The following is a 16861-nucleotide window of genomic DNA, read 5'->3' as shown; positions in this document are numbered from 1 at the left end:
AACCAATGTAAGGGGGCACTCTGATGGGGACAACTAATTATAAGTCACCCCCATCGGAATGCCCTCTTACATTAGTTGCCCCATCAGAGTGCCCCTTTACAATACAAATATAAAGTGCCTTTTTTGCTGCCACGAAAATTCGTCCGCAACAGAAAATTTGAGCAGACTACCGCTAACGAATTTCGTCCGAAATTTTCGTTTTCAGAAATTTGGATTCGTTTTTATTTATTTTATTTTATTTTTTTATCATTTTTATTATTATTAATTTCTATGTTTTGGAGATTAGGATAAAAAAATAGATGTTTTTTTTCCCTCTAATGTCAATTTGCTGCAATTAAATTTCGTTCACAAATGAAATTTCATACAGACTACCGCTAACGAATTTCGGAGTCAGAAATTCGGATTCATTTGCATTCGTCATTTCTTCATTCGGAAATTAGGATACATCCGAATCTCCGAATAACATAAATTTGTCTCAATAACGAAACTTTCCGAAACGAATCACACATGTCTAATCAGACCACCACATCCAACTTCCCCTTCATATGTGACGTGACCATCTCTCCTGCCACGAATCTATGAATATGTAGAGGAGGAGAAAGTGTGGGAGGAACATACATATTCATAGATCCGTGACGGGGGAGATGGTCACGTCACATATGAAGGGGAAGTTGGATGTGGTGGCCCTGATTGGCTCTGTGTGCCTGCCAGGCAACCGGAACACTGCGCTCCAAATAGTCGGGGGGACCTATATTCGGCAATGTACGACGGTAGACAAACATGCTCTATGGAAATGGGAGTGGCCCCGGAAACACGTTAGCATTCAGCAGTCGGGACTGAGAGACATATTTGGCTGTGTCATCCCCATGTCCCGGTGAAACGACTTGTCCTTTGTACATGGCGGCACGGCCACACTTGGCACTGTATAAGACTCATGGTTTATGAGTACCATCTATGATTATTTACAATTTTACACTATGTAGTAGTGCTATTTTGTTGCGCTCGGTCTAAGTGTAAACCGATATTCTTTGAAATTAGTAAGTGAAGATCACTTCATACCGATGCAACATTGCTACATTAGAAGTGTTTGAATTGTGAAAATTAACTGCGCAACATTCTATAAACCTTAAATATCACAATCTGTATCCCAACATCAAACCCTCTGTTGATGTGCATAATAAATGCCAATGAACAAATCCTTATTCCGCTTAGTTGTTGTGCATAATAAATGTAATTGGAATTGGAGGGGGGCCACCATAAATTGGTATGATATCTATATCCTTTACGTATGATATGCACCAATGCGGTTAGAGGTGACCAATATAAAGATGAACCGAGTACTTGTTAGTTTCGAGGATTAAGTTAAGCACTAGTTCAATTACTTCACACTGAAAACTAGAGTGGTATTTCACACAGACTCTAACTGGGAGATTTTGTGCCTTCAAAGAAAGGGAAGTAAATCCATCTTTTTCTCTTTCCAAAACAACATCTGTTGCGGTTTTTGGACATATACAGGTGAAACTCAAATAATTAGAATATCATGCAAAAGTTCATTTATTTCACTAATGTAACTTAAAAGGTGAAACTAATATATGAGATAGACTCATTACATGCAAAGCAAGATAGTTCAAGCCGTGATTTGTCATAATTGTGATGATTATGGCTTACAGCTCATGAAAACCCCAAATCCACAATCTCAGAAAATTAGCATATTACATGCAATCAATAAAACAAGGATTGTACATAGAACAATATCAGACCTCTGAAAAGTATAATCATGCATATGTACTCAGTACTTGGTTTGGGCCCCTTTTGCAGCAATTACTGCCTCAATGTGGCGTGGCATGGAAGCTATCAGCCTGTGGCACTGCTGAGGTGTTATGGAAGACCAGGATGCTTCAATAGCGGCCTTCAGCTCTTCTGCATTGTTCGGTCTCATGTCTCATCTTTCTCTTGGCAATGCCCCATAGATTCTCTATGGGGTTCAGGTCAGGCGAGTTTGCTGGCCAATCAAGTAGACATGTGCGATTTGTTTCGTTACCAATCGAAATTTGTACGAATTTTCCTGAAATTCCGAATTTCGGAGCATCCGAAATCCGAATGGCAGTTTCCGAATTATATCCGAAATACGAAATTCCGTTAACGAATTTCGGATCCGAATTTCTTTGAAACAGGAACTAATATAACCCCTGTATATGAGGTTGAACAACATGACAAGATTTTTTTTTTAATCCGAGATCCGGATCCGCTGCTGCTGATGCATTACAATACACAGTTACACACACAGGCAGGAAATACGAAATTCCGTTGACGTATTTTCGTTCCGTTACGAACATTCGTTATATTAAAGTTAAGAAGCAAAGTACATTTATATTGGAGTTGATGGTATTTTTTTTTTAAATCCGAAATCCGGATACGGAATCCGTTAACGGAATTCGTATTTCGTTTTGGTTGACCAATCAGAGGTTTTCTCTTCTGCTGCTGAGGTTTGCATTACAATACAAGCAGTAAATACGAAATTCCGTTGACGTATTTTCGTTCCGTTACGAACATTTTTTCATGAGCTGTAAGCCATAATGATCACAATTATGACAAATCACGGCTTGAACTATCTTGCTTTGCATGTAATGAGTCTATCTTATATATTAGTTTCACCTTTTAAGTTGCATTAGTGAAATAAATTAACTTTTGCACGATATTCTAATTATTCGAGTTTCACCTGTATATTGTAGCAGTAGAGATACTGCTATTCTGTCATCTTAGCAAAGCCCCTTTCCTATGCACCTGATAATTGTTATGCCACTTATATGTTCAATACTAGTTTAAGATTTGTAGCATTATGCATTAATTAGAGTGGAAGCACGGATTTGTACAAGTTGTACCCATACACGTACATCAACAGACGTTTTTGCGGTTAGGATACAGATTGCAAGATTTATATATTTTATATTCTTTATATTTTTACATGCTTACAGTTTCATATTTTGATATATTGTCGCACAGAGAATTTTACCCACTTGATTTCACTTATGTTCACCAGTATAAGGTGAATTTCACTAATTAATTCAGAGTATTTATTTGTTCACATCCAGACCGAGCGCAACAAATTAGCATCACTATATATGCAGTATCTTCCCATTGAAATTCATGAGGATAAATACAAACGCGTATAGGTACCAGATAAATGTAGGACATTTATTTCCCCCATTCTCCTATATATAAATGTATGAAATGTATTTCTCCCATTCTCCTATATGTAATTGATCAGGCCTCTGACTATTTAGAAACATCTGATGACACGTTTTTATAATTCATTTATGGATTGGTAGTGTTTCCCTTGTGTGAGAGCACATAGAGTTAAAGAGAAATAAGACAGTGCACCCGGTAGGCAATACAGTAAGGAGCCTGGCCCATACCCACCCACGGTAATTTGGTTTCCCCCCATGCATATATACATTGCTACCTATATACAATTTTTATTTCACATTTTATTTTATATAATTTTTTATAATTTTTAAACAATTTTATATTTATACATTTATACACATATTTATCGATATATATTGATCCATTTACAGTTTTAATAGATATGTTTGAGGGATAAGAAAACTTTTTAATACCACCATCTAAAAAAGATTTTTTAAAATGCAATGCTTGAGTGATAAGAGTCCTCCCACAGGATAATTCCACCCTGTGAATAATTATCCTCTATACAAAGTTCAGGTGTGGAAGGCGTAACCTCACTGGAGAGAGGCGGACGATTACTTTGTTGTTTAGTATATAATTCCTGGTAAGAGACAGAGGCAGGACCCCTTTTGATAAAGTCCATAGACGAAACGTGTCAAGGGAACGACCTGCCTTGGTCTCTTACAACTGAAGACTTTCTTCGTTCAACGTGATTTTAAACCTGCGATCTTGTAAGTACATTCTGTTTGTCTTTTATCCAAATTTATTGCGCTAGGAAAATGTGAAATAAATAGATAAATAAATGAATAAATAAAATACCAGCTGCAACAATGTGTATCAAAATGATCAAATGTAGTCTAATATGTTGCGCTTGGTGTGTGTATTCAACCTTTTTGTGTTCTCTCATAAACTAATGTTTGAGAAAGTTAATCAACAATAGTAAAAATGTAATCACAGTGTATAGAAAACAAATTGTGTCTCTGGTGATACTAATTCAAAGTGCTTTTAGGATCTTTAAATCATGAAGGAGTAATTAAAACAACTAATTAACTGATTGGATAATTAAATAAATAAATAAATAAACCTTGCCTCGTCTTTTGTTATTCAATCTCTACTTTGTGGTAGTAATTTATGTGTAAAAACCGCACATATGTGATCTAAATATCAACTGGGTATAAAAATATGTGACAACAATATAAATCACATAAAGCAATGTGAGTATAACAAAGTTCATCACCGAAGGAAATTATTGAATAAACGGCAGAGTCCAGCAGAGGTGGCGGCAAGTGAAAAAAACGCTTTTTATCCACTCTATTAAAGTACAGATATTTTAAGCATACAGTTTCTTGGGGTCAGTCTGTGCTGTTCCACAATGTATCAGTAAAAAATGGACTTCTGGGAGGTAAGTTGGTATTTTCAACTTACCATTTTCCTTTTTAACATTTGTAGTTCTGTCCGTAAGAACTCTATTCCTCCCAGAAGTCCATTTTTTACTGATACATTGTGGAACAGCACAGACTGACCCCAAGAAACTGTATGCTTAAAATATCTGTACTTTAATAGAGTGGATAAAAAGCGTTTTTTTCACTTGCCGCCACCTCTGCTGGACTCTGCCGTTTATTCAATAATTTCCTTCGGTGATGAACTTTGTTATACTCACATTGCTTTATGTGATTTATATTGTTGTCACATATTTTTATACACAGTTGATATTTAGATCACATATGTGCAGTTTTTACACATAAAATACTACCACAAAGTAGAGATTGAATAACAAAAGACGAGGCAAGGTTTATTTATTTTATTTATGCATTTATTTATTTAATTATCCAATCAGTTACTTAGTTGTTTCAATTACTCCTTCATGATTTAAAGATCCTAAAAGCACTTTGAATTAGTATCACCAGAGACACAATTTGTTTTCTATACACTGTGATTACATTCTGTTTGTCTTGGTTGAATAAACTTTTCCAATACTGCACTTAGGCGGCTTTTCTGCTTCCCTTTTCTCCACATCTTTTTTCCTTTGAGATATCACCGTTCTATCGGTGTGGAGGGATTTAATTGAAGGGGATGGAGAGAGCTGCGTCCGGCTCGCCCATCCGTTAAGGAGTGAGGAGGCGGCCGATTATAGCAACCAAAGAGATCGTTTTGGGGATATAGTTGGTGATCATTATGGACACAATCAAATAGGTATCCTCTTACAATGCCTCTGAACAAAGGAAAGTAGTAAACCAATTTCCTTTTTTCTAAAAAAACATTTGCCGGGTTCACGGATGGACACGTTGAATTATCAGTAGTGATATTGTATTTATGCCACTTTAGGAGAGATCTGTTTTGCACTGGATATTTGGTTTGCTAATTACTGTATATGTTTGGCACGTGTATAGATGTATGCACCGATAGAATAAGCTAAGCACTAATGAACTGTTTACAGTGATTAAGGGGAATAAGGATTTGTTCATTGGCATTTATTATGCACATCAACAGAGGGTTTGATGTTGGGATACAGATTGTGATATTTAAGGTTTATAGAATGTTGCGCAGTTAATTTTCACAATTCAAACACTTCTAATGTAGCAATGTTGCATCGGTATGAAGTGATCTTCACTTACTAATTTCAAAGAATATCGGTTTACACTTAGACCGAGCGCAACAAAATAGCACTACTACACACGGTTAAAACACCACACATTGTTGCAGCTGGTCCATCGGTTTTGATATTGTTTTGGACACGTTTACTACTCCTAGCGCAGCTATTGTTATCTATCCAATTTTACACTATGGTAGGCGCCCTGTCGTATTGTTTTTGAGGTAGTTTATTTCCCTGACTGTCAACGGGGCTGCCTCCATTGGTGGTACACATCTAAAGGGCAGCTATTTAAGTCCTGTGGCGCTGATGTGGAATGTGGTTGAATGGGTGGAAAACTGGCTGTGTGATCGGATCCACAGGGTGGTAATAAATGTTTCATTTTCTAATTGGGCCAAAGTTTTGAGTGGGGTGCCCTAGGGTTCATTCTTGGGACCGATCTTTTTTATTTTATTCATAAACAACTGTGATAGTTTGGGGAATATAGCACAATGGTGAGCGCTAAGTGACCACTCCTGAAGCCGACTTTAACATAAAAGGACAGTCTTTATTCAGCATAAAGTAAGCATAACAGTTCATTCAGGAGTCTCATCAAGACATTGGTTGGTCTTACCGACATCTGTCTGTCCCATACACTCCCTGTGTGATAGTCCCAGGACTTTACCATATTTCTCTGTGAATACAGTCCTCAGCACTGCTCAGCAGCTTTCCTCAGCTCCAAGCGGTTCAGTATCCATCCCTCGTGGGTCACTGTCCCTCTCTGTCTCCCCGACAGGTATCTCAGGGTCACGGACCCTCTGGACCTCTCCAGCCTTCCCCGCTGTGTCCCTTGTGCTCACGCACGCAGCAGAGTCTGCTGTCATTGTGTGCCTCTTGCACACCCACAACTCTCCTCTAAAGCACTGGGCTGGCTTCCTAATAAGGCTGCTCTCAGCCACCTGATCAGCTCAACCTGGCCACTGGCAACACCTGGCCCCAGGACTGGAGATCCCATCCCACTATAGTCTGGAAAACCTGGAAGGGATTGAACAGCCAGTTCCTCCTCTCCAAAGGTATTCACATTGTGGAACCTCTCAGCCCCTCTGGCTGAGAGTCCTGGGCGCCAAAGTTGCCATACTACACCGTGGCATAGCCACGCACTGCCACACAACATAGAGATTGGAATACATAGTTCAATCTACTACTAAACGACTGTGTAGGGAAGTTAATTCTCAACAAGTCATACATTCACTTCAACAGGACCAAGATAAAATTGATGCATGGGCTGCAAGATGGCAAATGCAATTTATTATTGAAAAACGCAAGGTTATGCACATAGGAGCAAAGAACGTGCATGCAAACTACTACTTGACTGCTGAGAATCATAACTAAACACTTTCTTTAATGTTCAACCTTCTTTCTTTACCCTAGCCCTCCCACCGCCAATAAAATACCAGACAAACTAACTTTATTGGAGGGGCAAGGCTGCAACTTTATTAAAGGAGAACTATGATTTGAGTGATTTTTCACTCACCTCATAGTTCCAGCCGACCTGTGACAATGAGACTGTCACAGGTCGGCTCAGTAGATCTAAAAAAGATCATGCACTGCGATGCGTACTAACAACGCACTGCAGCGCATGTGCATGGTGTGCACCACAATATGTATGTGTTATGTGGGGGGAGGGAGGGGTTGTGCTTTTTTAATTAGTTTTTTTTTTTACACATTTTAAAAAAAAAATTTTTTATTTTGTTTTACATTTTTTTACTTATTTTTTAAATTTTTTTTTATTTTTAAATAATTTTGTATTTATTTTGTTACTGTTGGAGGGGCTATGGTGAAATCTCTGGGGTCTAAATAGATCCCTGACATTTCCCTTTTGAAATAGAAAAAGAAATTGAGGACACCAAATCCTCAATTTCTGCTCTACGTTCAACTGCTGATAATAAAATATTTACTATCAAGCAGTTTATGAATGGGGAGAAGCCTCCATAGGGAGTGTACAGTTAATTTACATTTTTTTTAAAAGAAAAAAATACATTAAAAAAAAATAATGCACTGCGATGCGTTCTAACAATGCACTGCAGCGCATGTGCGCCTCAATATGTGTATGTTATGTGGGGGGAGGGAGGGGTTGTGCTTTTTTTTATTAGTTTTTTTTGTACACTTATTTTTTTATTTTTTTTACATTTTCTATTTTTTTTTATTCCCCCGCTCGGCCGCGCTACAGAGCCGCTGTCATCCAAAAACTGACAGGATCACTATGCCGCTCGGCCATCCTGAATTGCGGGCAGCCGCCGCGTGCTCTGACGCCCCCCCCGCCATTTATTATTTTCACTGCAGTGCAAGTTAAACACATGCATTTCTCTAGTTGGTATTCTTTGCACATTGTATCACATTGATTCACAGTTAACATTTAGTGCATTTGATTTTTCATTATGGATATTTTGTAGCAATTACATTTACACTAAGGTGCATGTTATATACATGCGTTTCTTTTTTGTTTTGCACTTTTTACACATTGTATCACATTACTCCAAGGTCAGTATTTACTATATCTGACACTTTTGCGGTCTCATTCACACAGCGTGGCTTTTACCATTAATTTCATACGTTATATCTGAACACACAGATTTCAGCTGCTGCTTAACTTGATTAGAGTAGTGGCGCGAGGTTTCACATTATTCACTTTTGGACCCAAAGTAGCTGAGGAACTCAGACCAAATAAGAACTAAAATAGTGAAGGACGCATAACAAGGGGCTATGTCAGCCTTCATAGTGGATATTAAGTCTACTAGACATGTGCGATTCGTTTCGTTCCGAATCGAAATTCGGACGAATTTTCGTAAATTCGGACATTCGGATGTATTCGAATTCCGAATTACAGAAATAACGAATGCAAACGAATCCGAATTTCCATTTCCGAAATTCGGTAGCGTTCGCACGAACGTTCGTTTCGTTTTCTGTTCGTATTCGTTTCTTATTCGTTTCGTTCGTTGGAGCAAAGTGACATTAGAGAAGGAGAAAAATATTTTTTCCCCCTCAAATGTCACTTTTGCTGCAAACGAACGAAACGAATAAGAAACGAATAAGAAACGAATAAGAACAGAAAACGAACCGAACGTTCGTGCGAACGCTACCGAATTTCATCCGAATCCGAATTCCGAATCCGAATTTACTTTCACACCCGAATCCCGAAAAACGAAATAACACAAATCCGAATTTAAAACGAAACGAAACGAAACGAATTTTTTGGCAGTGCACATGTCTAAAGTCTACTGAACGTTGATGCCCCATGTAATTAGCGCCAACATGAAGAAGGACAATCAGGCCAGAAACAAGACTGCGTAACTGTAATAATTCCGGGAGTAACTGGTACTGCTTCATACCCCTGAACCCTCGCCAGCGAAGTCTGGCTATGTAATGCTCTACCCACTGCCTATGGAGCTCAGATATGGATCTCAGGGCCCAGCCCAATCTGATAAAGAAGTGGTTCAGGCTGGGGATGCTGCTATAACCCTCTTAGGTGTGGTGAGGGGGCGCAGTTCCCATAAACATCATATACCACTTGAAAACGTAATATTACCAATGTATTCCAGCATACAAGGTAGTTAATTCATGTCCCAATATTGTATTCATAAATGAGGGTTAATGAAGAAACAGTCTCAATATATATAAAGCTATCTTATCTGAATAGCCTGAGAGGATATGGCACCTGCACAATATAATACTGCTAGGCTAGTAGTTTGCATAGGAGGTTGCAGTACAGATCTTTGCTAGCAGATGGCGATATAGTCCAGCAGCAACGTATCACAATCTCTATATAGCCCAGTTACTTGCGGTTTGTTAGAGGGAAGGCAGCCGTGTATTATGGCCTCTATCCAGAGAAGAGCTGTGCAGGGGGTCTCAGGTGTTGTCCTCCTTCACTCCTGTGAAGTTTTAAGGCTCATAAGGGGGGAGATGCGGCAGTTCAGCAGACGGGTAGGAGAGCTATTGCTCAACGTACAGTCTCCATTGACTGAACGCCGAGCAATTGAATCTCCCTCGCTTTTACCGAGGGAGCCGGCGTCAGGGGGCGGAGCTACGCTCGTTGGCCCCGGGAGTGCGACGTCGCGGTGTGACGTCTGAGCTGGAGGAGGGGCCGGGATCTGCGGCCGAGACGCCGCTGCTGATTACGTCCCTGACAGGCTACCTCAAAGGGAATGCCCAAATTAGAACCAATGTCCCATGCCCGTCAAGCAGCCCAATAGACGTACGAGTCACCGACGAGCCCCACCAAACTGGAAGTCGAAACTCAAATTTAAAGCAATAGGTGAGTCCCACCTGGCTACTGGCATCCAGTAAACCCAGGAAGCTGCAGCAGTAGCCGCACCAATGCGAAAGAAGTGAGTTGCAAATTCTCCTTGGGGAAAACCAAGTTTTTTTGTATATGATCGTGCCAAGAACATTAGATGGGCCTTTCTGTCTTGAAAAGACTCCCTCCTATCAAGGTTGGAGGATGGCTGTCTTGGCATTGAACCTATTGCTCATTAAGCCAAGGTCCGTAAACTTGTTTATGACCTGCTGTCTTTGAACAACTTGTTACGTCCACCTATAAGGCCTAAATGTCATACACTAACTCTAGTTACCTCCGTCTAGAAAGCCTAAATGCCCTAAAGGAACTCTGGTTACCTCCACCTATAAGACCTGAATGTCCTACATGAACTCTAGTTACCTCCATCTGGAAAGCCTACATGTCCTACATGAACTCTAGTTACCTCCATTTAGAAAGCCTACATGTCCTAAATGAACTTTGGTTACCTCCCCCTATAAGGCCTAAATGTCCTACATGAATGCTAGTTACCTCCATCTACAAAGCACAAATGGCCTACATTAACTCTAGTTACCTCCATCTACATGTGACCCCTGTTCATCTAATTTCCTGTCTTTGTGTCACTGGAACAGAAAGTGAGGAGAGATCTCCCCAATGAAGGCATGGACAGCAAATTCTGACAGAGTCTCTAATTTTTCCACACTTCATCTGAGGCTCACCGCATGCATTACAATCTGATTGTCTAATTGCCTTTAGATCTGATATTATTTATTACAAGGGCCTGCCTGATTGGATACAGATTGGTTGGATGGATTAGGTAGGTCCTTCTATTACATAGTTATGTTAGCTAAAGTTGATTGTACAGGGTCTATATGGTCACATTGTAACATGTATAGTGACTACGCTACTAAAACTAAGATGGTTTGGCTAGAGTTCCTATGTAGAGTTCCAAGATACAGTAGGAAGACTCCATTCCTCCCCAGCCCCCCCTTTCTTCCTCAGAATACACATAACAAGGAAGCTGCCAACAAGCTGATTTAAATGCTGGGCGTGGATAAGAATGACAATATCAGCTTTAAAGAGTGTTGGACTTTGATTCGGGAGATCGCCAGTAAGCTGAGCCAAGAGATGCTCATGCATTGCCAGGAACCACGCTGCAATTAAAAATATGACTGCAATTAGGAAACTCACCTTACGGGAGGCCAGGTAACACATCATAAAATGTTTCAGCCCTCCTGTGTCACACCCCTAGACTTTTCTGATTGGGTGGGTACCTGGCTGGGCCTTTCTGATTGGGTGGGAGCTGGTTGGGTTTTTCTGATGGGGGGGGGGGGGGGGGGGTGAGGGCCCAAAAAAGCTGCTGCACAGGGCAGTCGCAGACCTCCTTTACCATCAAGAAAAGAGTATCTGCCAAGAGACCTACTTTTAGAGAGCTGTTCCCAGATCCATCTTCTTCTTCATTGATTGGACTCTGCTGGACTTATAGGACCCCCGACTCTGCTAAGTAATTTCATTGTTATGTCCTTTCTGTTTTACTGTTGTATTATTTGTCTCTTTAATGTAACATCTTTCTCTGCACTTATTTCTTTATTAACCCTTTTGTTGCTATGTCATATTTTTGTGCACATGTTATAATTCACATTTTAGGACTGAAGTTTACTTAAAGCCCTGGATGCACTGATACTGATACTAGTATCGGTGCCGATACAAGTATTTGGGTGAGTATTCATATGGAGTCAGCTTCCTTTCCAATCAGGAAGCTGGGAGGTGGGTCATGATGTGCTGCCCGGCTTCCTGATTGGCTAGGAAGCCAGCTTCACTTGTTGGTAGGCAGCCCGGTTTCCTAACCAATCAGGAAGCCGGGCGGCACGTCATGACTCCAGTTCCGGCTTGCCAAATGGTCAGGAAGCCACGCTGCCAAGAAACAAGTAAAGGTGGGTCATGATGTGCTGCCTGGCTTCCTGATTGGCTGGGAAGCAAGGTTCACATTTTGCTAAGCGACCTGGCTTCCTGACCAATCAAGAAGCTGGATGGCACCTCATGACTCACCTCCCATCTTTCTGATTGGTCAGGAAGCCAGTCAGGCTCTGAAGCCGGTGTTCTTTTGCTAGAACACCAGCTTCACAGGCAATCAGGAAGCCGGGTCATGATCTGCCGCCCAACTTCCTGATAATCAGGGCACAACGCACCAGTACTCGATACTCGGTACTTGGTATCGGCGCGTACCAAAAAAAATATTGGTACTTGTACTCGATACCGAATAACTGGTATAGGTGAATCCCTACCTAAAACCCCCCATCGTTACGTTTACGGAAAGCGGAGACCCTGTAGAATAAAATAGAGGGGGTCACAAATTTTTATGTCGCCTGATATCAGTGCAGCTCCTTACCAAACCCAAAATTTTGGTAAAAAATACACTTAAGTTTATTTGAGCTCCCAAAAAAAAACAAAATTTAATACTTGTTTTTTTTTATAAAATGTACAAGATGAGGTGGTGCTGAGTAAACAGATACCCAACATGCCAAGCTTAAAAATTGTGTGTGCCTGTGAAACGGCGAGAAAATATGGTACCCCCAAATTGTCCATAGGCACTAGTGTGCCTGCATTCCAGGTGCGGGCGATCGCACTGTGGGCGGGGTGTGTGGCTGCAGTGCAACTGACTTCAATGCACCGCCACACCCCCTCCCACCCCTGCATGCAGGGAGCTGGCCAGCTTGCGTTCCAATGCGTTCCAGAGGCCGAACGCTCTGGAACGCGGCCTTTGTGGTGTGAACCGGCCCTTAAGGTGACATTAGTGGTCTATTAGACCTTTGCACTTCAAAGAAGCTGATGAAGCAGAGATTGAGCATGATGATTATTATTATACAGGATTTATATAGCGCCAACAGTTTGCGCAGCACCTTACAGAAGACATTACAATCACAATACAATTCAAGACAAGATGGTAAGGAGGGCCCTGCCCCTGAGGGCTTACAATATAAAAGGGAGGGGCAAGTGATACATGAGGAGGTAGCTGTGTGGGGATGAATTGTTTGAGAACGTGATGGTTGAACGCTTAGGTTGAGGTGGGATAGGCTTCCCTGAAGAGATGAGTCTTTAGGGAATGCCTAAAGGCAGTCAAGGTGGGTGACAGACGGACAGGTTGGGGTAAAGAATTCCAGAGGATGGGAGAGACTCTAGAGAAGTCCTGGAGGCGAGCATGGGAGGAGTTGACAAGGGAGCTGGAAAGCAGGAGGTCTTGGGATGAGCGGAGCCGACGGTTAGGGTGATACTTTGAGACCAGGTTGGAGATATAGCCGGATCAGCTTCTTCCCTGGGTTCTCTGGCCGTAGAATGACCAACTGAGAAGCCGGAAGTGATACAATTAGTGTTGCTTCCAGTTTCATTCAGCGGGGAGGAGACCAGCAGACAGAAGTTCGCTGGTTTCTCCCCCTCTACCCACCGACAACCAAGAATCCGGGCCTGCAGAAGGGGCAGCAGAGACTGGAAAGCAAGGCAAGGGGTGTCAGGTGGGGGTGAGGGGCGGGTCTTTCTTTACCGGCCCCAGGCGCAATCTGGCGGCTTTTCAGCCTCCAGAATCGCTTCCAGTGTAATGCTGACAGTCGGTTTTAGCAAAAGGGTTAAAAAAGGGTTAAAAAGGATCCTTTACATCGTTAATCTTATCTCTACACTCTAAATAAGAACTGAAAGCACCCTTGTCGCTGTAAATGATTGCTACCAGGGCCGGCCTTAGGGGTGTGCGAGCTGTGCGGCAGCACAGGGCGCCATGGCAACAAGGGCGCCGTGCGGCCGACACAGCTTGTCCTGGGGGCGGCTTCTCCTATGTAACGTCATGCTCCCCGCCTCCAAGATGGTGACACGCATTCAGAGAACACGCCGGTGGCCAACATGGCCGCTGCACATTCTCAAACAAATTACTATGTGCCTGAATACATTTTTCGTATATTCGGACATATAGTAATTCATTAATATAACATGTAGTCTGGGTTCTGTGTTCTGTTTTCTATTTTTACTTTTCTAGATGCACTTACTTGAAAAAAGGGATCGGCATGACATCCTGACACTTTATTTTTATAGACTCTATTTTAGTTTGACGTTTATCATTTGCCTTCAGTTGTTTTATGTAATAAGAATACTTATATTGTGCCGACATGTTTAATACCTTTGAATAAAAGTTTTATTTTTATCATACTTTTTAATATGTTTCTTTGCGGCTTAACAAAATAGGGTGTTTAAATGGTGCGGATATTGGGGGAAATGGGTGTGGCCACTAAAGGGTGTGGCCACTGAGGGGCGCTGTAAAGCTTTCTCGCACAGGGCGCCTAAAGGCCTAAGGCCGGCCCTGATTGCTACCATATCGTGAACCTTGTTATATTCCTGTCTGGAGATACAGTGGCATCACAGGCATTGATTGAGATCAATATTGTCACAGGCATTGGCTGGGAACGGTGCGTGTTTCGGATAAAACACGTGGTGGCGGCTGTTATTGTGTGTAAAGGGTTAATTGCAGAGATAACCAACCCCAGTGATGATCACTCTCAGTCTGCTGGCCTCAGATTGTTGTCCCCCGAGCTGGAAAATCTCTGTGCAGGGTGAGGCTGAGAGTGGCATCATCACATATTGGTGGCAGCACGGTGGGACCTGATCTGCCATTTGTCACAGGGGGCACATCTAGAATAGGGGGGTAGCTTTGGGTGCTGAATGGGGGAACATATAGATTACAGAGTAAAATCTGGGTTCTGGAGAAGGGGAGGATCTAGAATAAGGGGCAGCTTTGGGTACTCCAGGGGGCACATCTAGATTAGAGGGGCAGCTTTGGGTTCTTGAACGGGGACACATCTAAAATAAGGGGGCAGCTTTAGGATCTGGAAGGGGTACACATCTAGATTAGGGGGTAAGCTTTAGGTTTTGGAGGGGGGACCACATCTAAGTTATGGGGCAAGCTTTGGGTTCTGCATGGGCACATCTTGGTTAGGGGGATCTTTGGGTTCTGGAAGGGATGTACATCTAGAATCGGGGGCAGCTTTCGGTGCTGCAGAGGGAACGCCTAGAATAAGGGGGCAGCTCTGAGTACCAGAGGAGGGCATATCCAGAATGGGGTGGCAACTTCAGGTACTGCAGGCAGCCCTTCCAGAACGGAGGGAACTTTGGGTTTTGGAGGGGACACGTCTAGAATGGGGGGCAGCTTTCAGTGCTGCAGGGAAACATCTAAGAAGTGGGGCACCTTTGAGTCCCAGAGGGGGGCATATGTAGAATAGGGGGGCAGCTTTGGGTTGTGGAGTGAGCACATCTAGAAAGGGGAGCAGCTTTCAGTGCAGCAGGGAAACATCTAATAAGTGGGGCACCTCTGAGTCCCAGAGGGGGGCATATGTAGAATAGGGGGGCAGCTTTGGGTTCTGAAGGGGGCACATCTAGAATAGGAGTGGCAGCTTTGGGTTGTGGAGTGAGCACATCTAGAAAGGGGAGCAGCTTTCAGTGCAGCAGGGAAACATCTAATAAGTGGGGCACCTCTGAGTCCCAGAGGGGGGCATATGTAGAATAGGGGGGCAGCTTTGGGTTGTGGAGTGAGCACATCTAGAAAGGGGAGCAGCTTTCAGTGCAGCAGGGAAACATCTAATTTACATATAACTAAGACTTACTGACTTGGCTCTCCATGTCTCTCTATTTCCTGCCTTCCTTTTGTGCTCCGCAGCCTGCTCTCGGACGAACATGGCAACAACTTCCACTAATTTGGAGTCCGCCATTGAAACAGTGGTGCGTAATTTCTACACGTATGCGCACAAGAAGGGGAAAGAGTACAAGATGAACAAGGCTGATTTCCATAAGATGGTGGAACAGGAGTTGCAGCATGTGCTGACAGTAAGAGGGGCGTTTATTCTTACAATGGGTGACCATGGGGGTGGGGGGGTATTTTACTAGAATGGGAATATGTGCGGGCCTTTGCCAATTGATGGTGGATCACCAACACGGCCTTCCTGACCCCCGGATGCTTTCTTTTGTTTAGGACATGGCTTAGGCACTAATGGATGGGGTGTGTGTGGCTAGTCATTTCCTGCTGCACCCTGTTCCTTTCATTTCCAGTCCTGGTGTCACTGAAAAATATACATTGACATATATATTGATTGGATACAGATTGGTTGGCTGGATTAGGTACATAATCATAATAAATACTTTTGGGAGATCTAAAGTTGATTGTACAGAGATTGCATGGTCAGATTGTAATGTACATGGTGACCACACTACTGAAAATAAGACAGTTTGGCTAGAGTTCCTATGTACATATGAACGATACAGTAGTAGGGCTCTAAAGGTTCTCTGTTTTTCTCCCCTTTTCAGAATACAGAAAACAAGGAAGCGCTAAAAAAACTGAGCAAGAAGTTTGACGCGGACAACGATGGCAAGATCAGCTTTGACGAGTATTGGAAATTGATTGGGGAGATCGGCAGGAACCTGGGCCATCAGATGGCCATGCAGGGCTAGAAATGACCTCAGCACCAAAGCGCCATGCCTCCTCATTCCAGCGGGGGGCACTCCTCAAAAAAGGAGCTTTACTGGAAAGCGCCATTGGGGAACAAAGTATGTAACGTAATGTGTGTCTTTGAGCCAAGTAACAAAGTCCAGGAGCGACCCAAACTTAGGTCAACCACGGCTGCTATTGCTTATATCTTATGTTTCATTCACATCATATATCCACATTTCTATTTACTCAATCTCCAGCCTGCTCCATAATGATTATTGTAGCAACCAATCAGAATTCTGCTGAGCCATCGCCGCCGGAGGAGCAACGGGGATGC

At 42.4% G+C, this 16861-nt stretch overlaps 1 protein-coding gene across 1 annotated transcript; it reads left to right on the top strand.

Annotated features, from left to right (window-relative positions):
- Positions 1–15776: 15776 nt before the first annotated feature.
- LOC108803806 (protein S100-A16-like) lies at positions 15777–16547 on the top strand. Its single transcript, XM_018575605.1, has 2 exons — positions 15777–15926; positions 16404–16547. The coding sequence occupies exons 1-2, from the start codon at positions 15777–15779 to the stop codon at positions 16545–16547; spliced, it is 294 nt and encodes a 97-aa protein (XP_018431107.1).
- The last annotated feature ends 314 nt before the right edge of the window (positions 16548–16861 follow it).

This window comes from Nanorana parkeri, unplaced genomic scaffold, assembly GCF_000935625.1.
Source record: "Nanorana parkeri isolate BGI_ZX_2015 unplaced genomic scaffold, ASM93562v1 scaffold4246, whole genome shotgun sequence".
NCBI classification, from domain to species: domain Eukaryota; kingdom Metazoa; phylum Chordata; class Amphibia; order Anura; family Dicroglossidae; genus Nanorana; species Nanorana parkeri.
Note: the sequence above shows the minus strand (reverse complement) of the source record. Positions and strands in the feature narration are given on the sequence as shown.

Coding starts and splice junctions, on each gene's coding strand:
- LOC108803806 (XM_018575605.1), top strand. CDS start 15,777: ATGGCAACAACTTCCACTAATTTGGAGTCCGCCATTGAAACAGTGGTG. Junction 15,927..16,403: donor AGTTGCAGCATGTGCTGACA/GTAAGAGGGGCG, acceptor TCCCCTTTTCAG/AATACAGAAAACAAGGAAGC.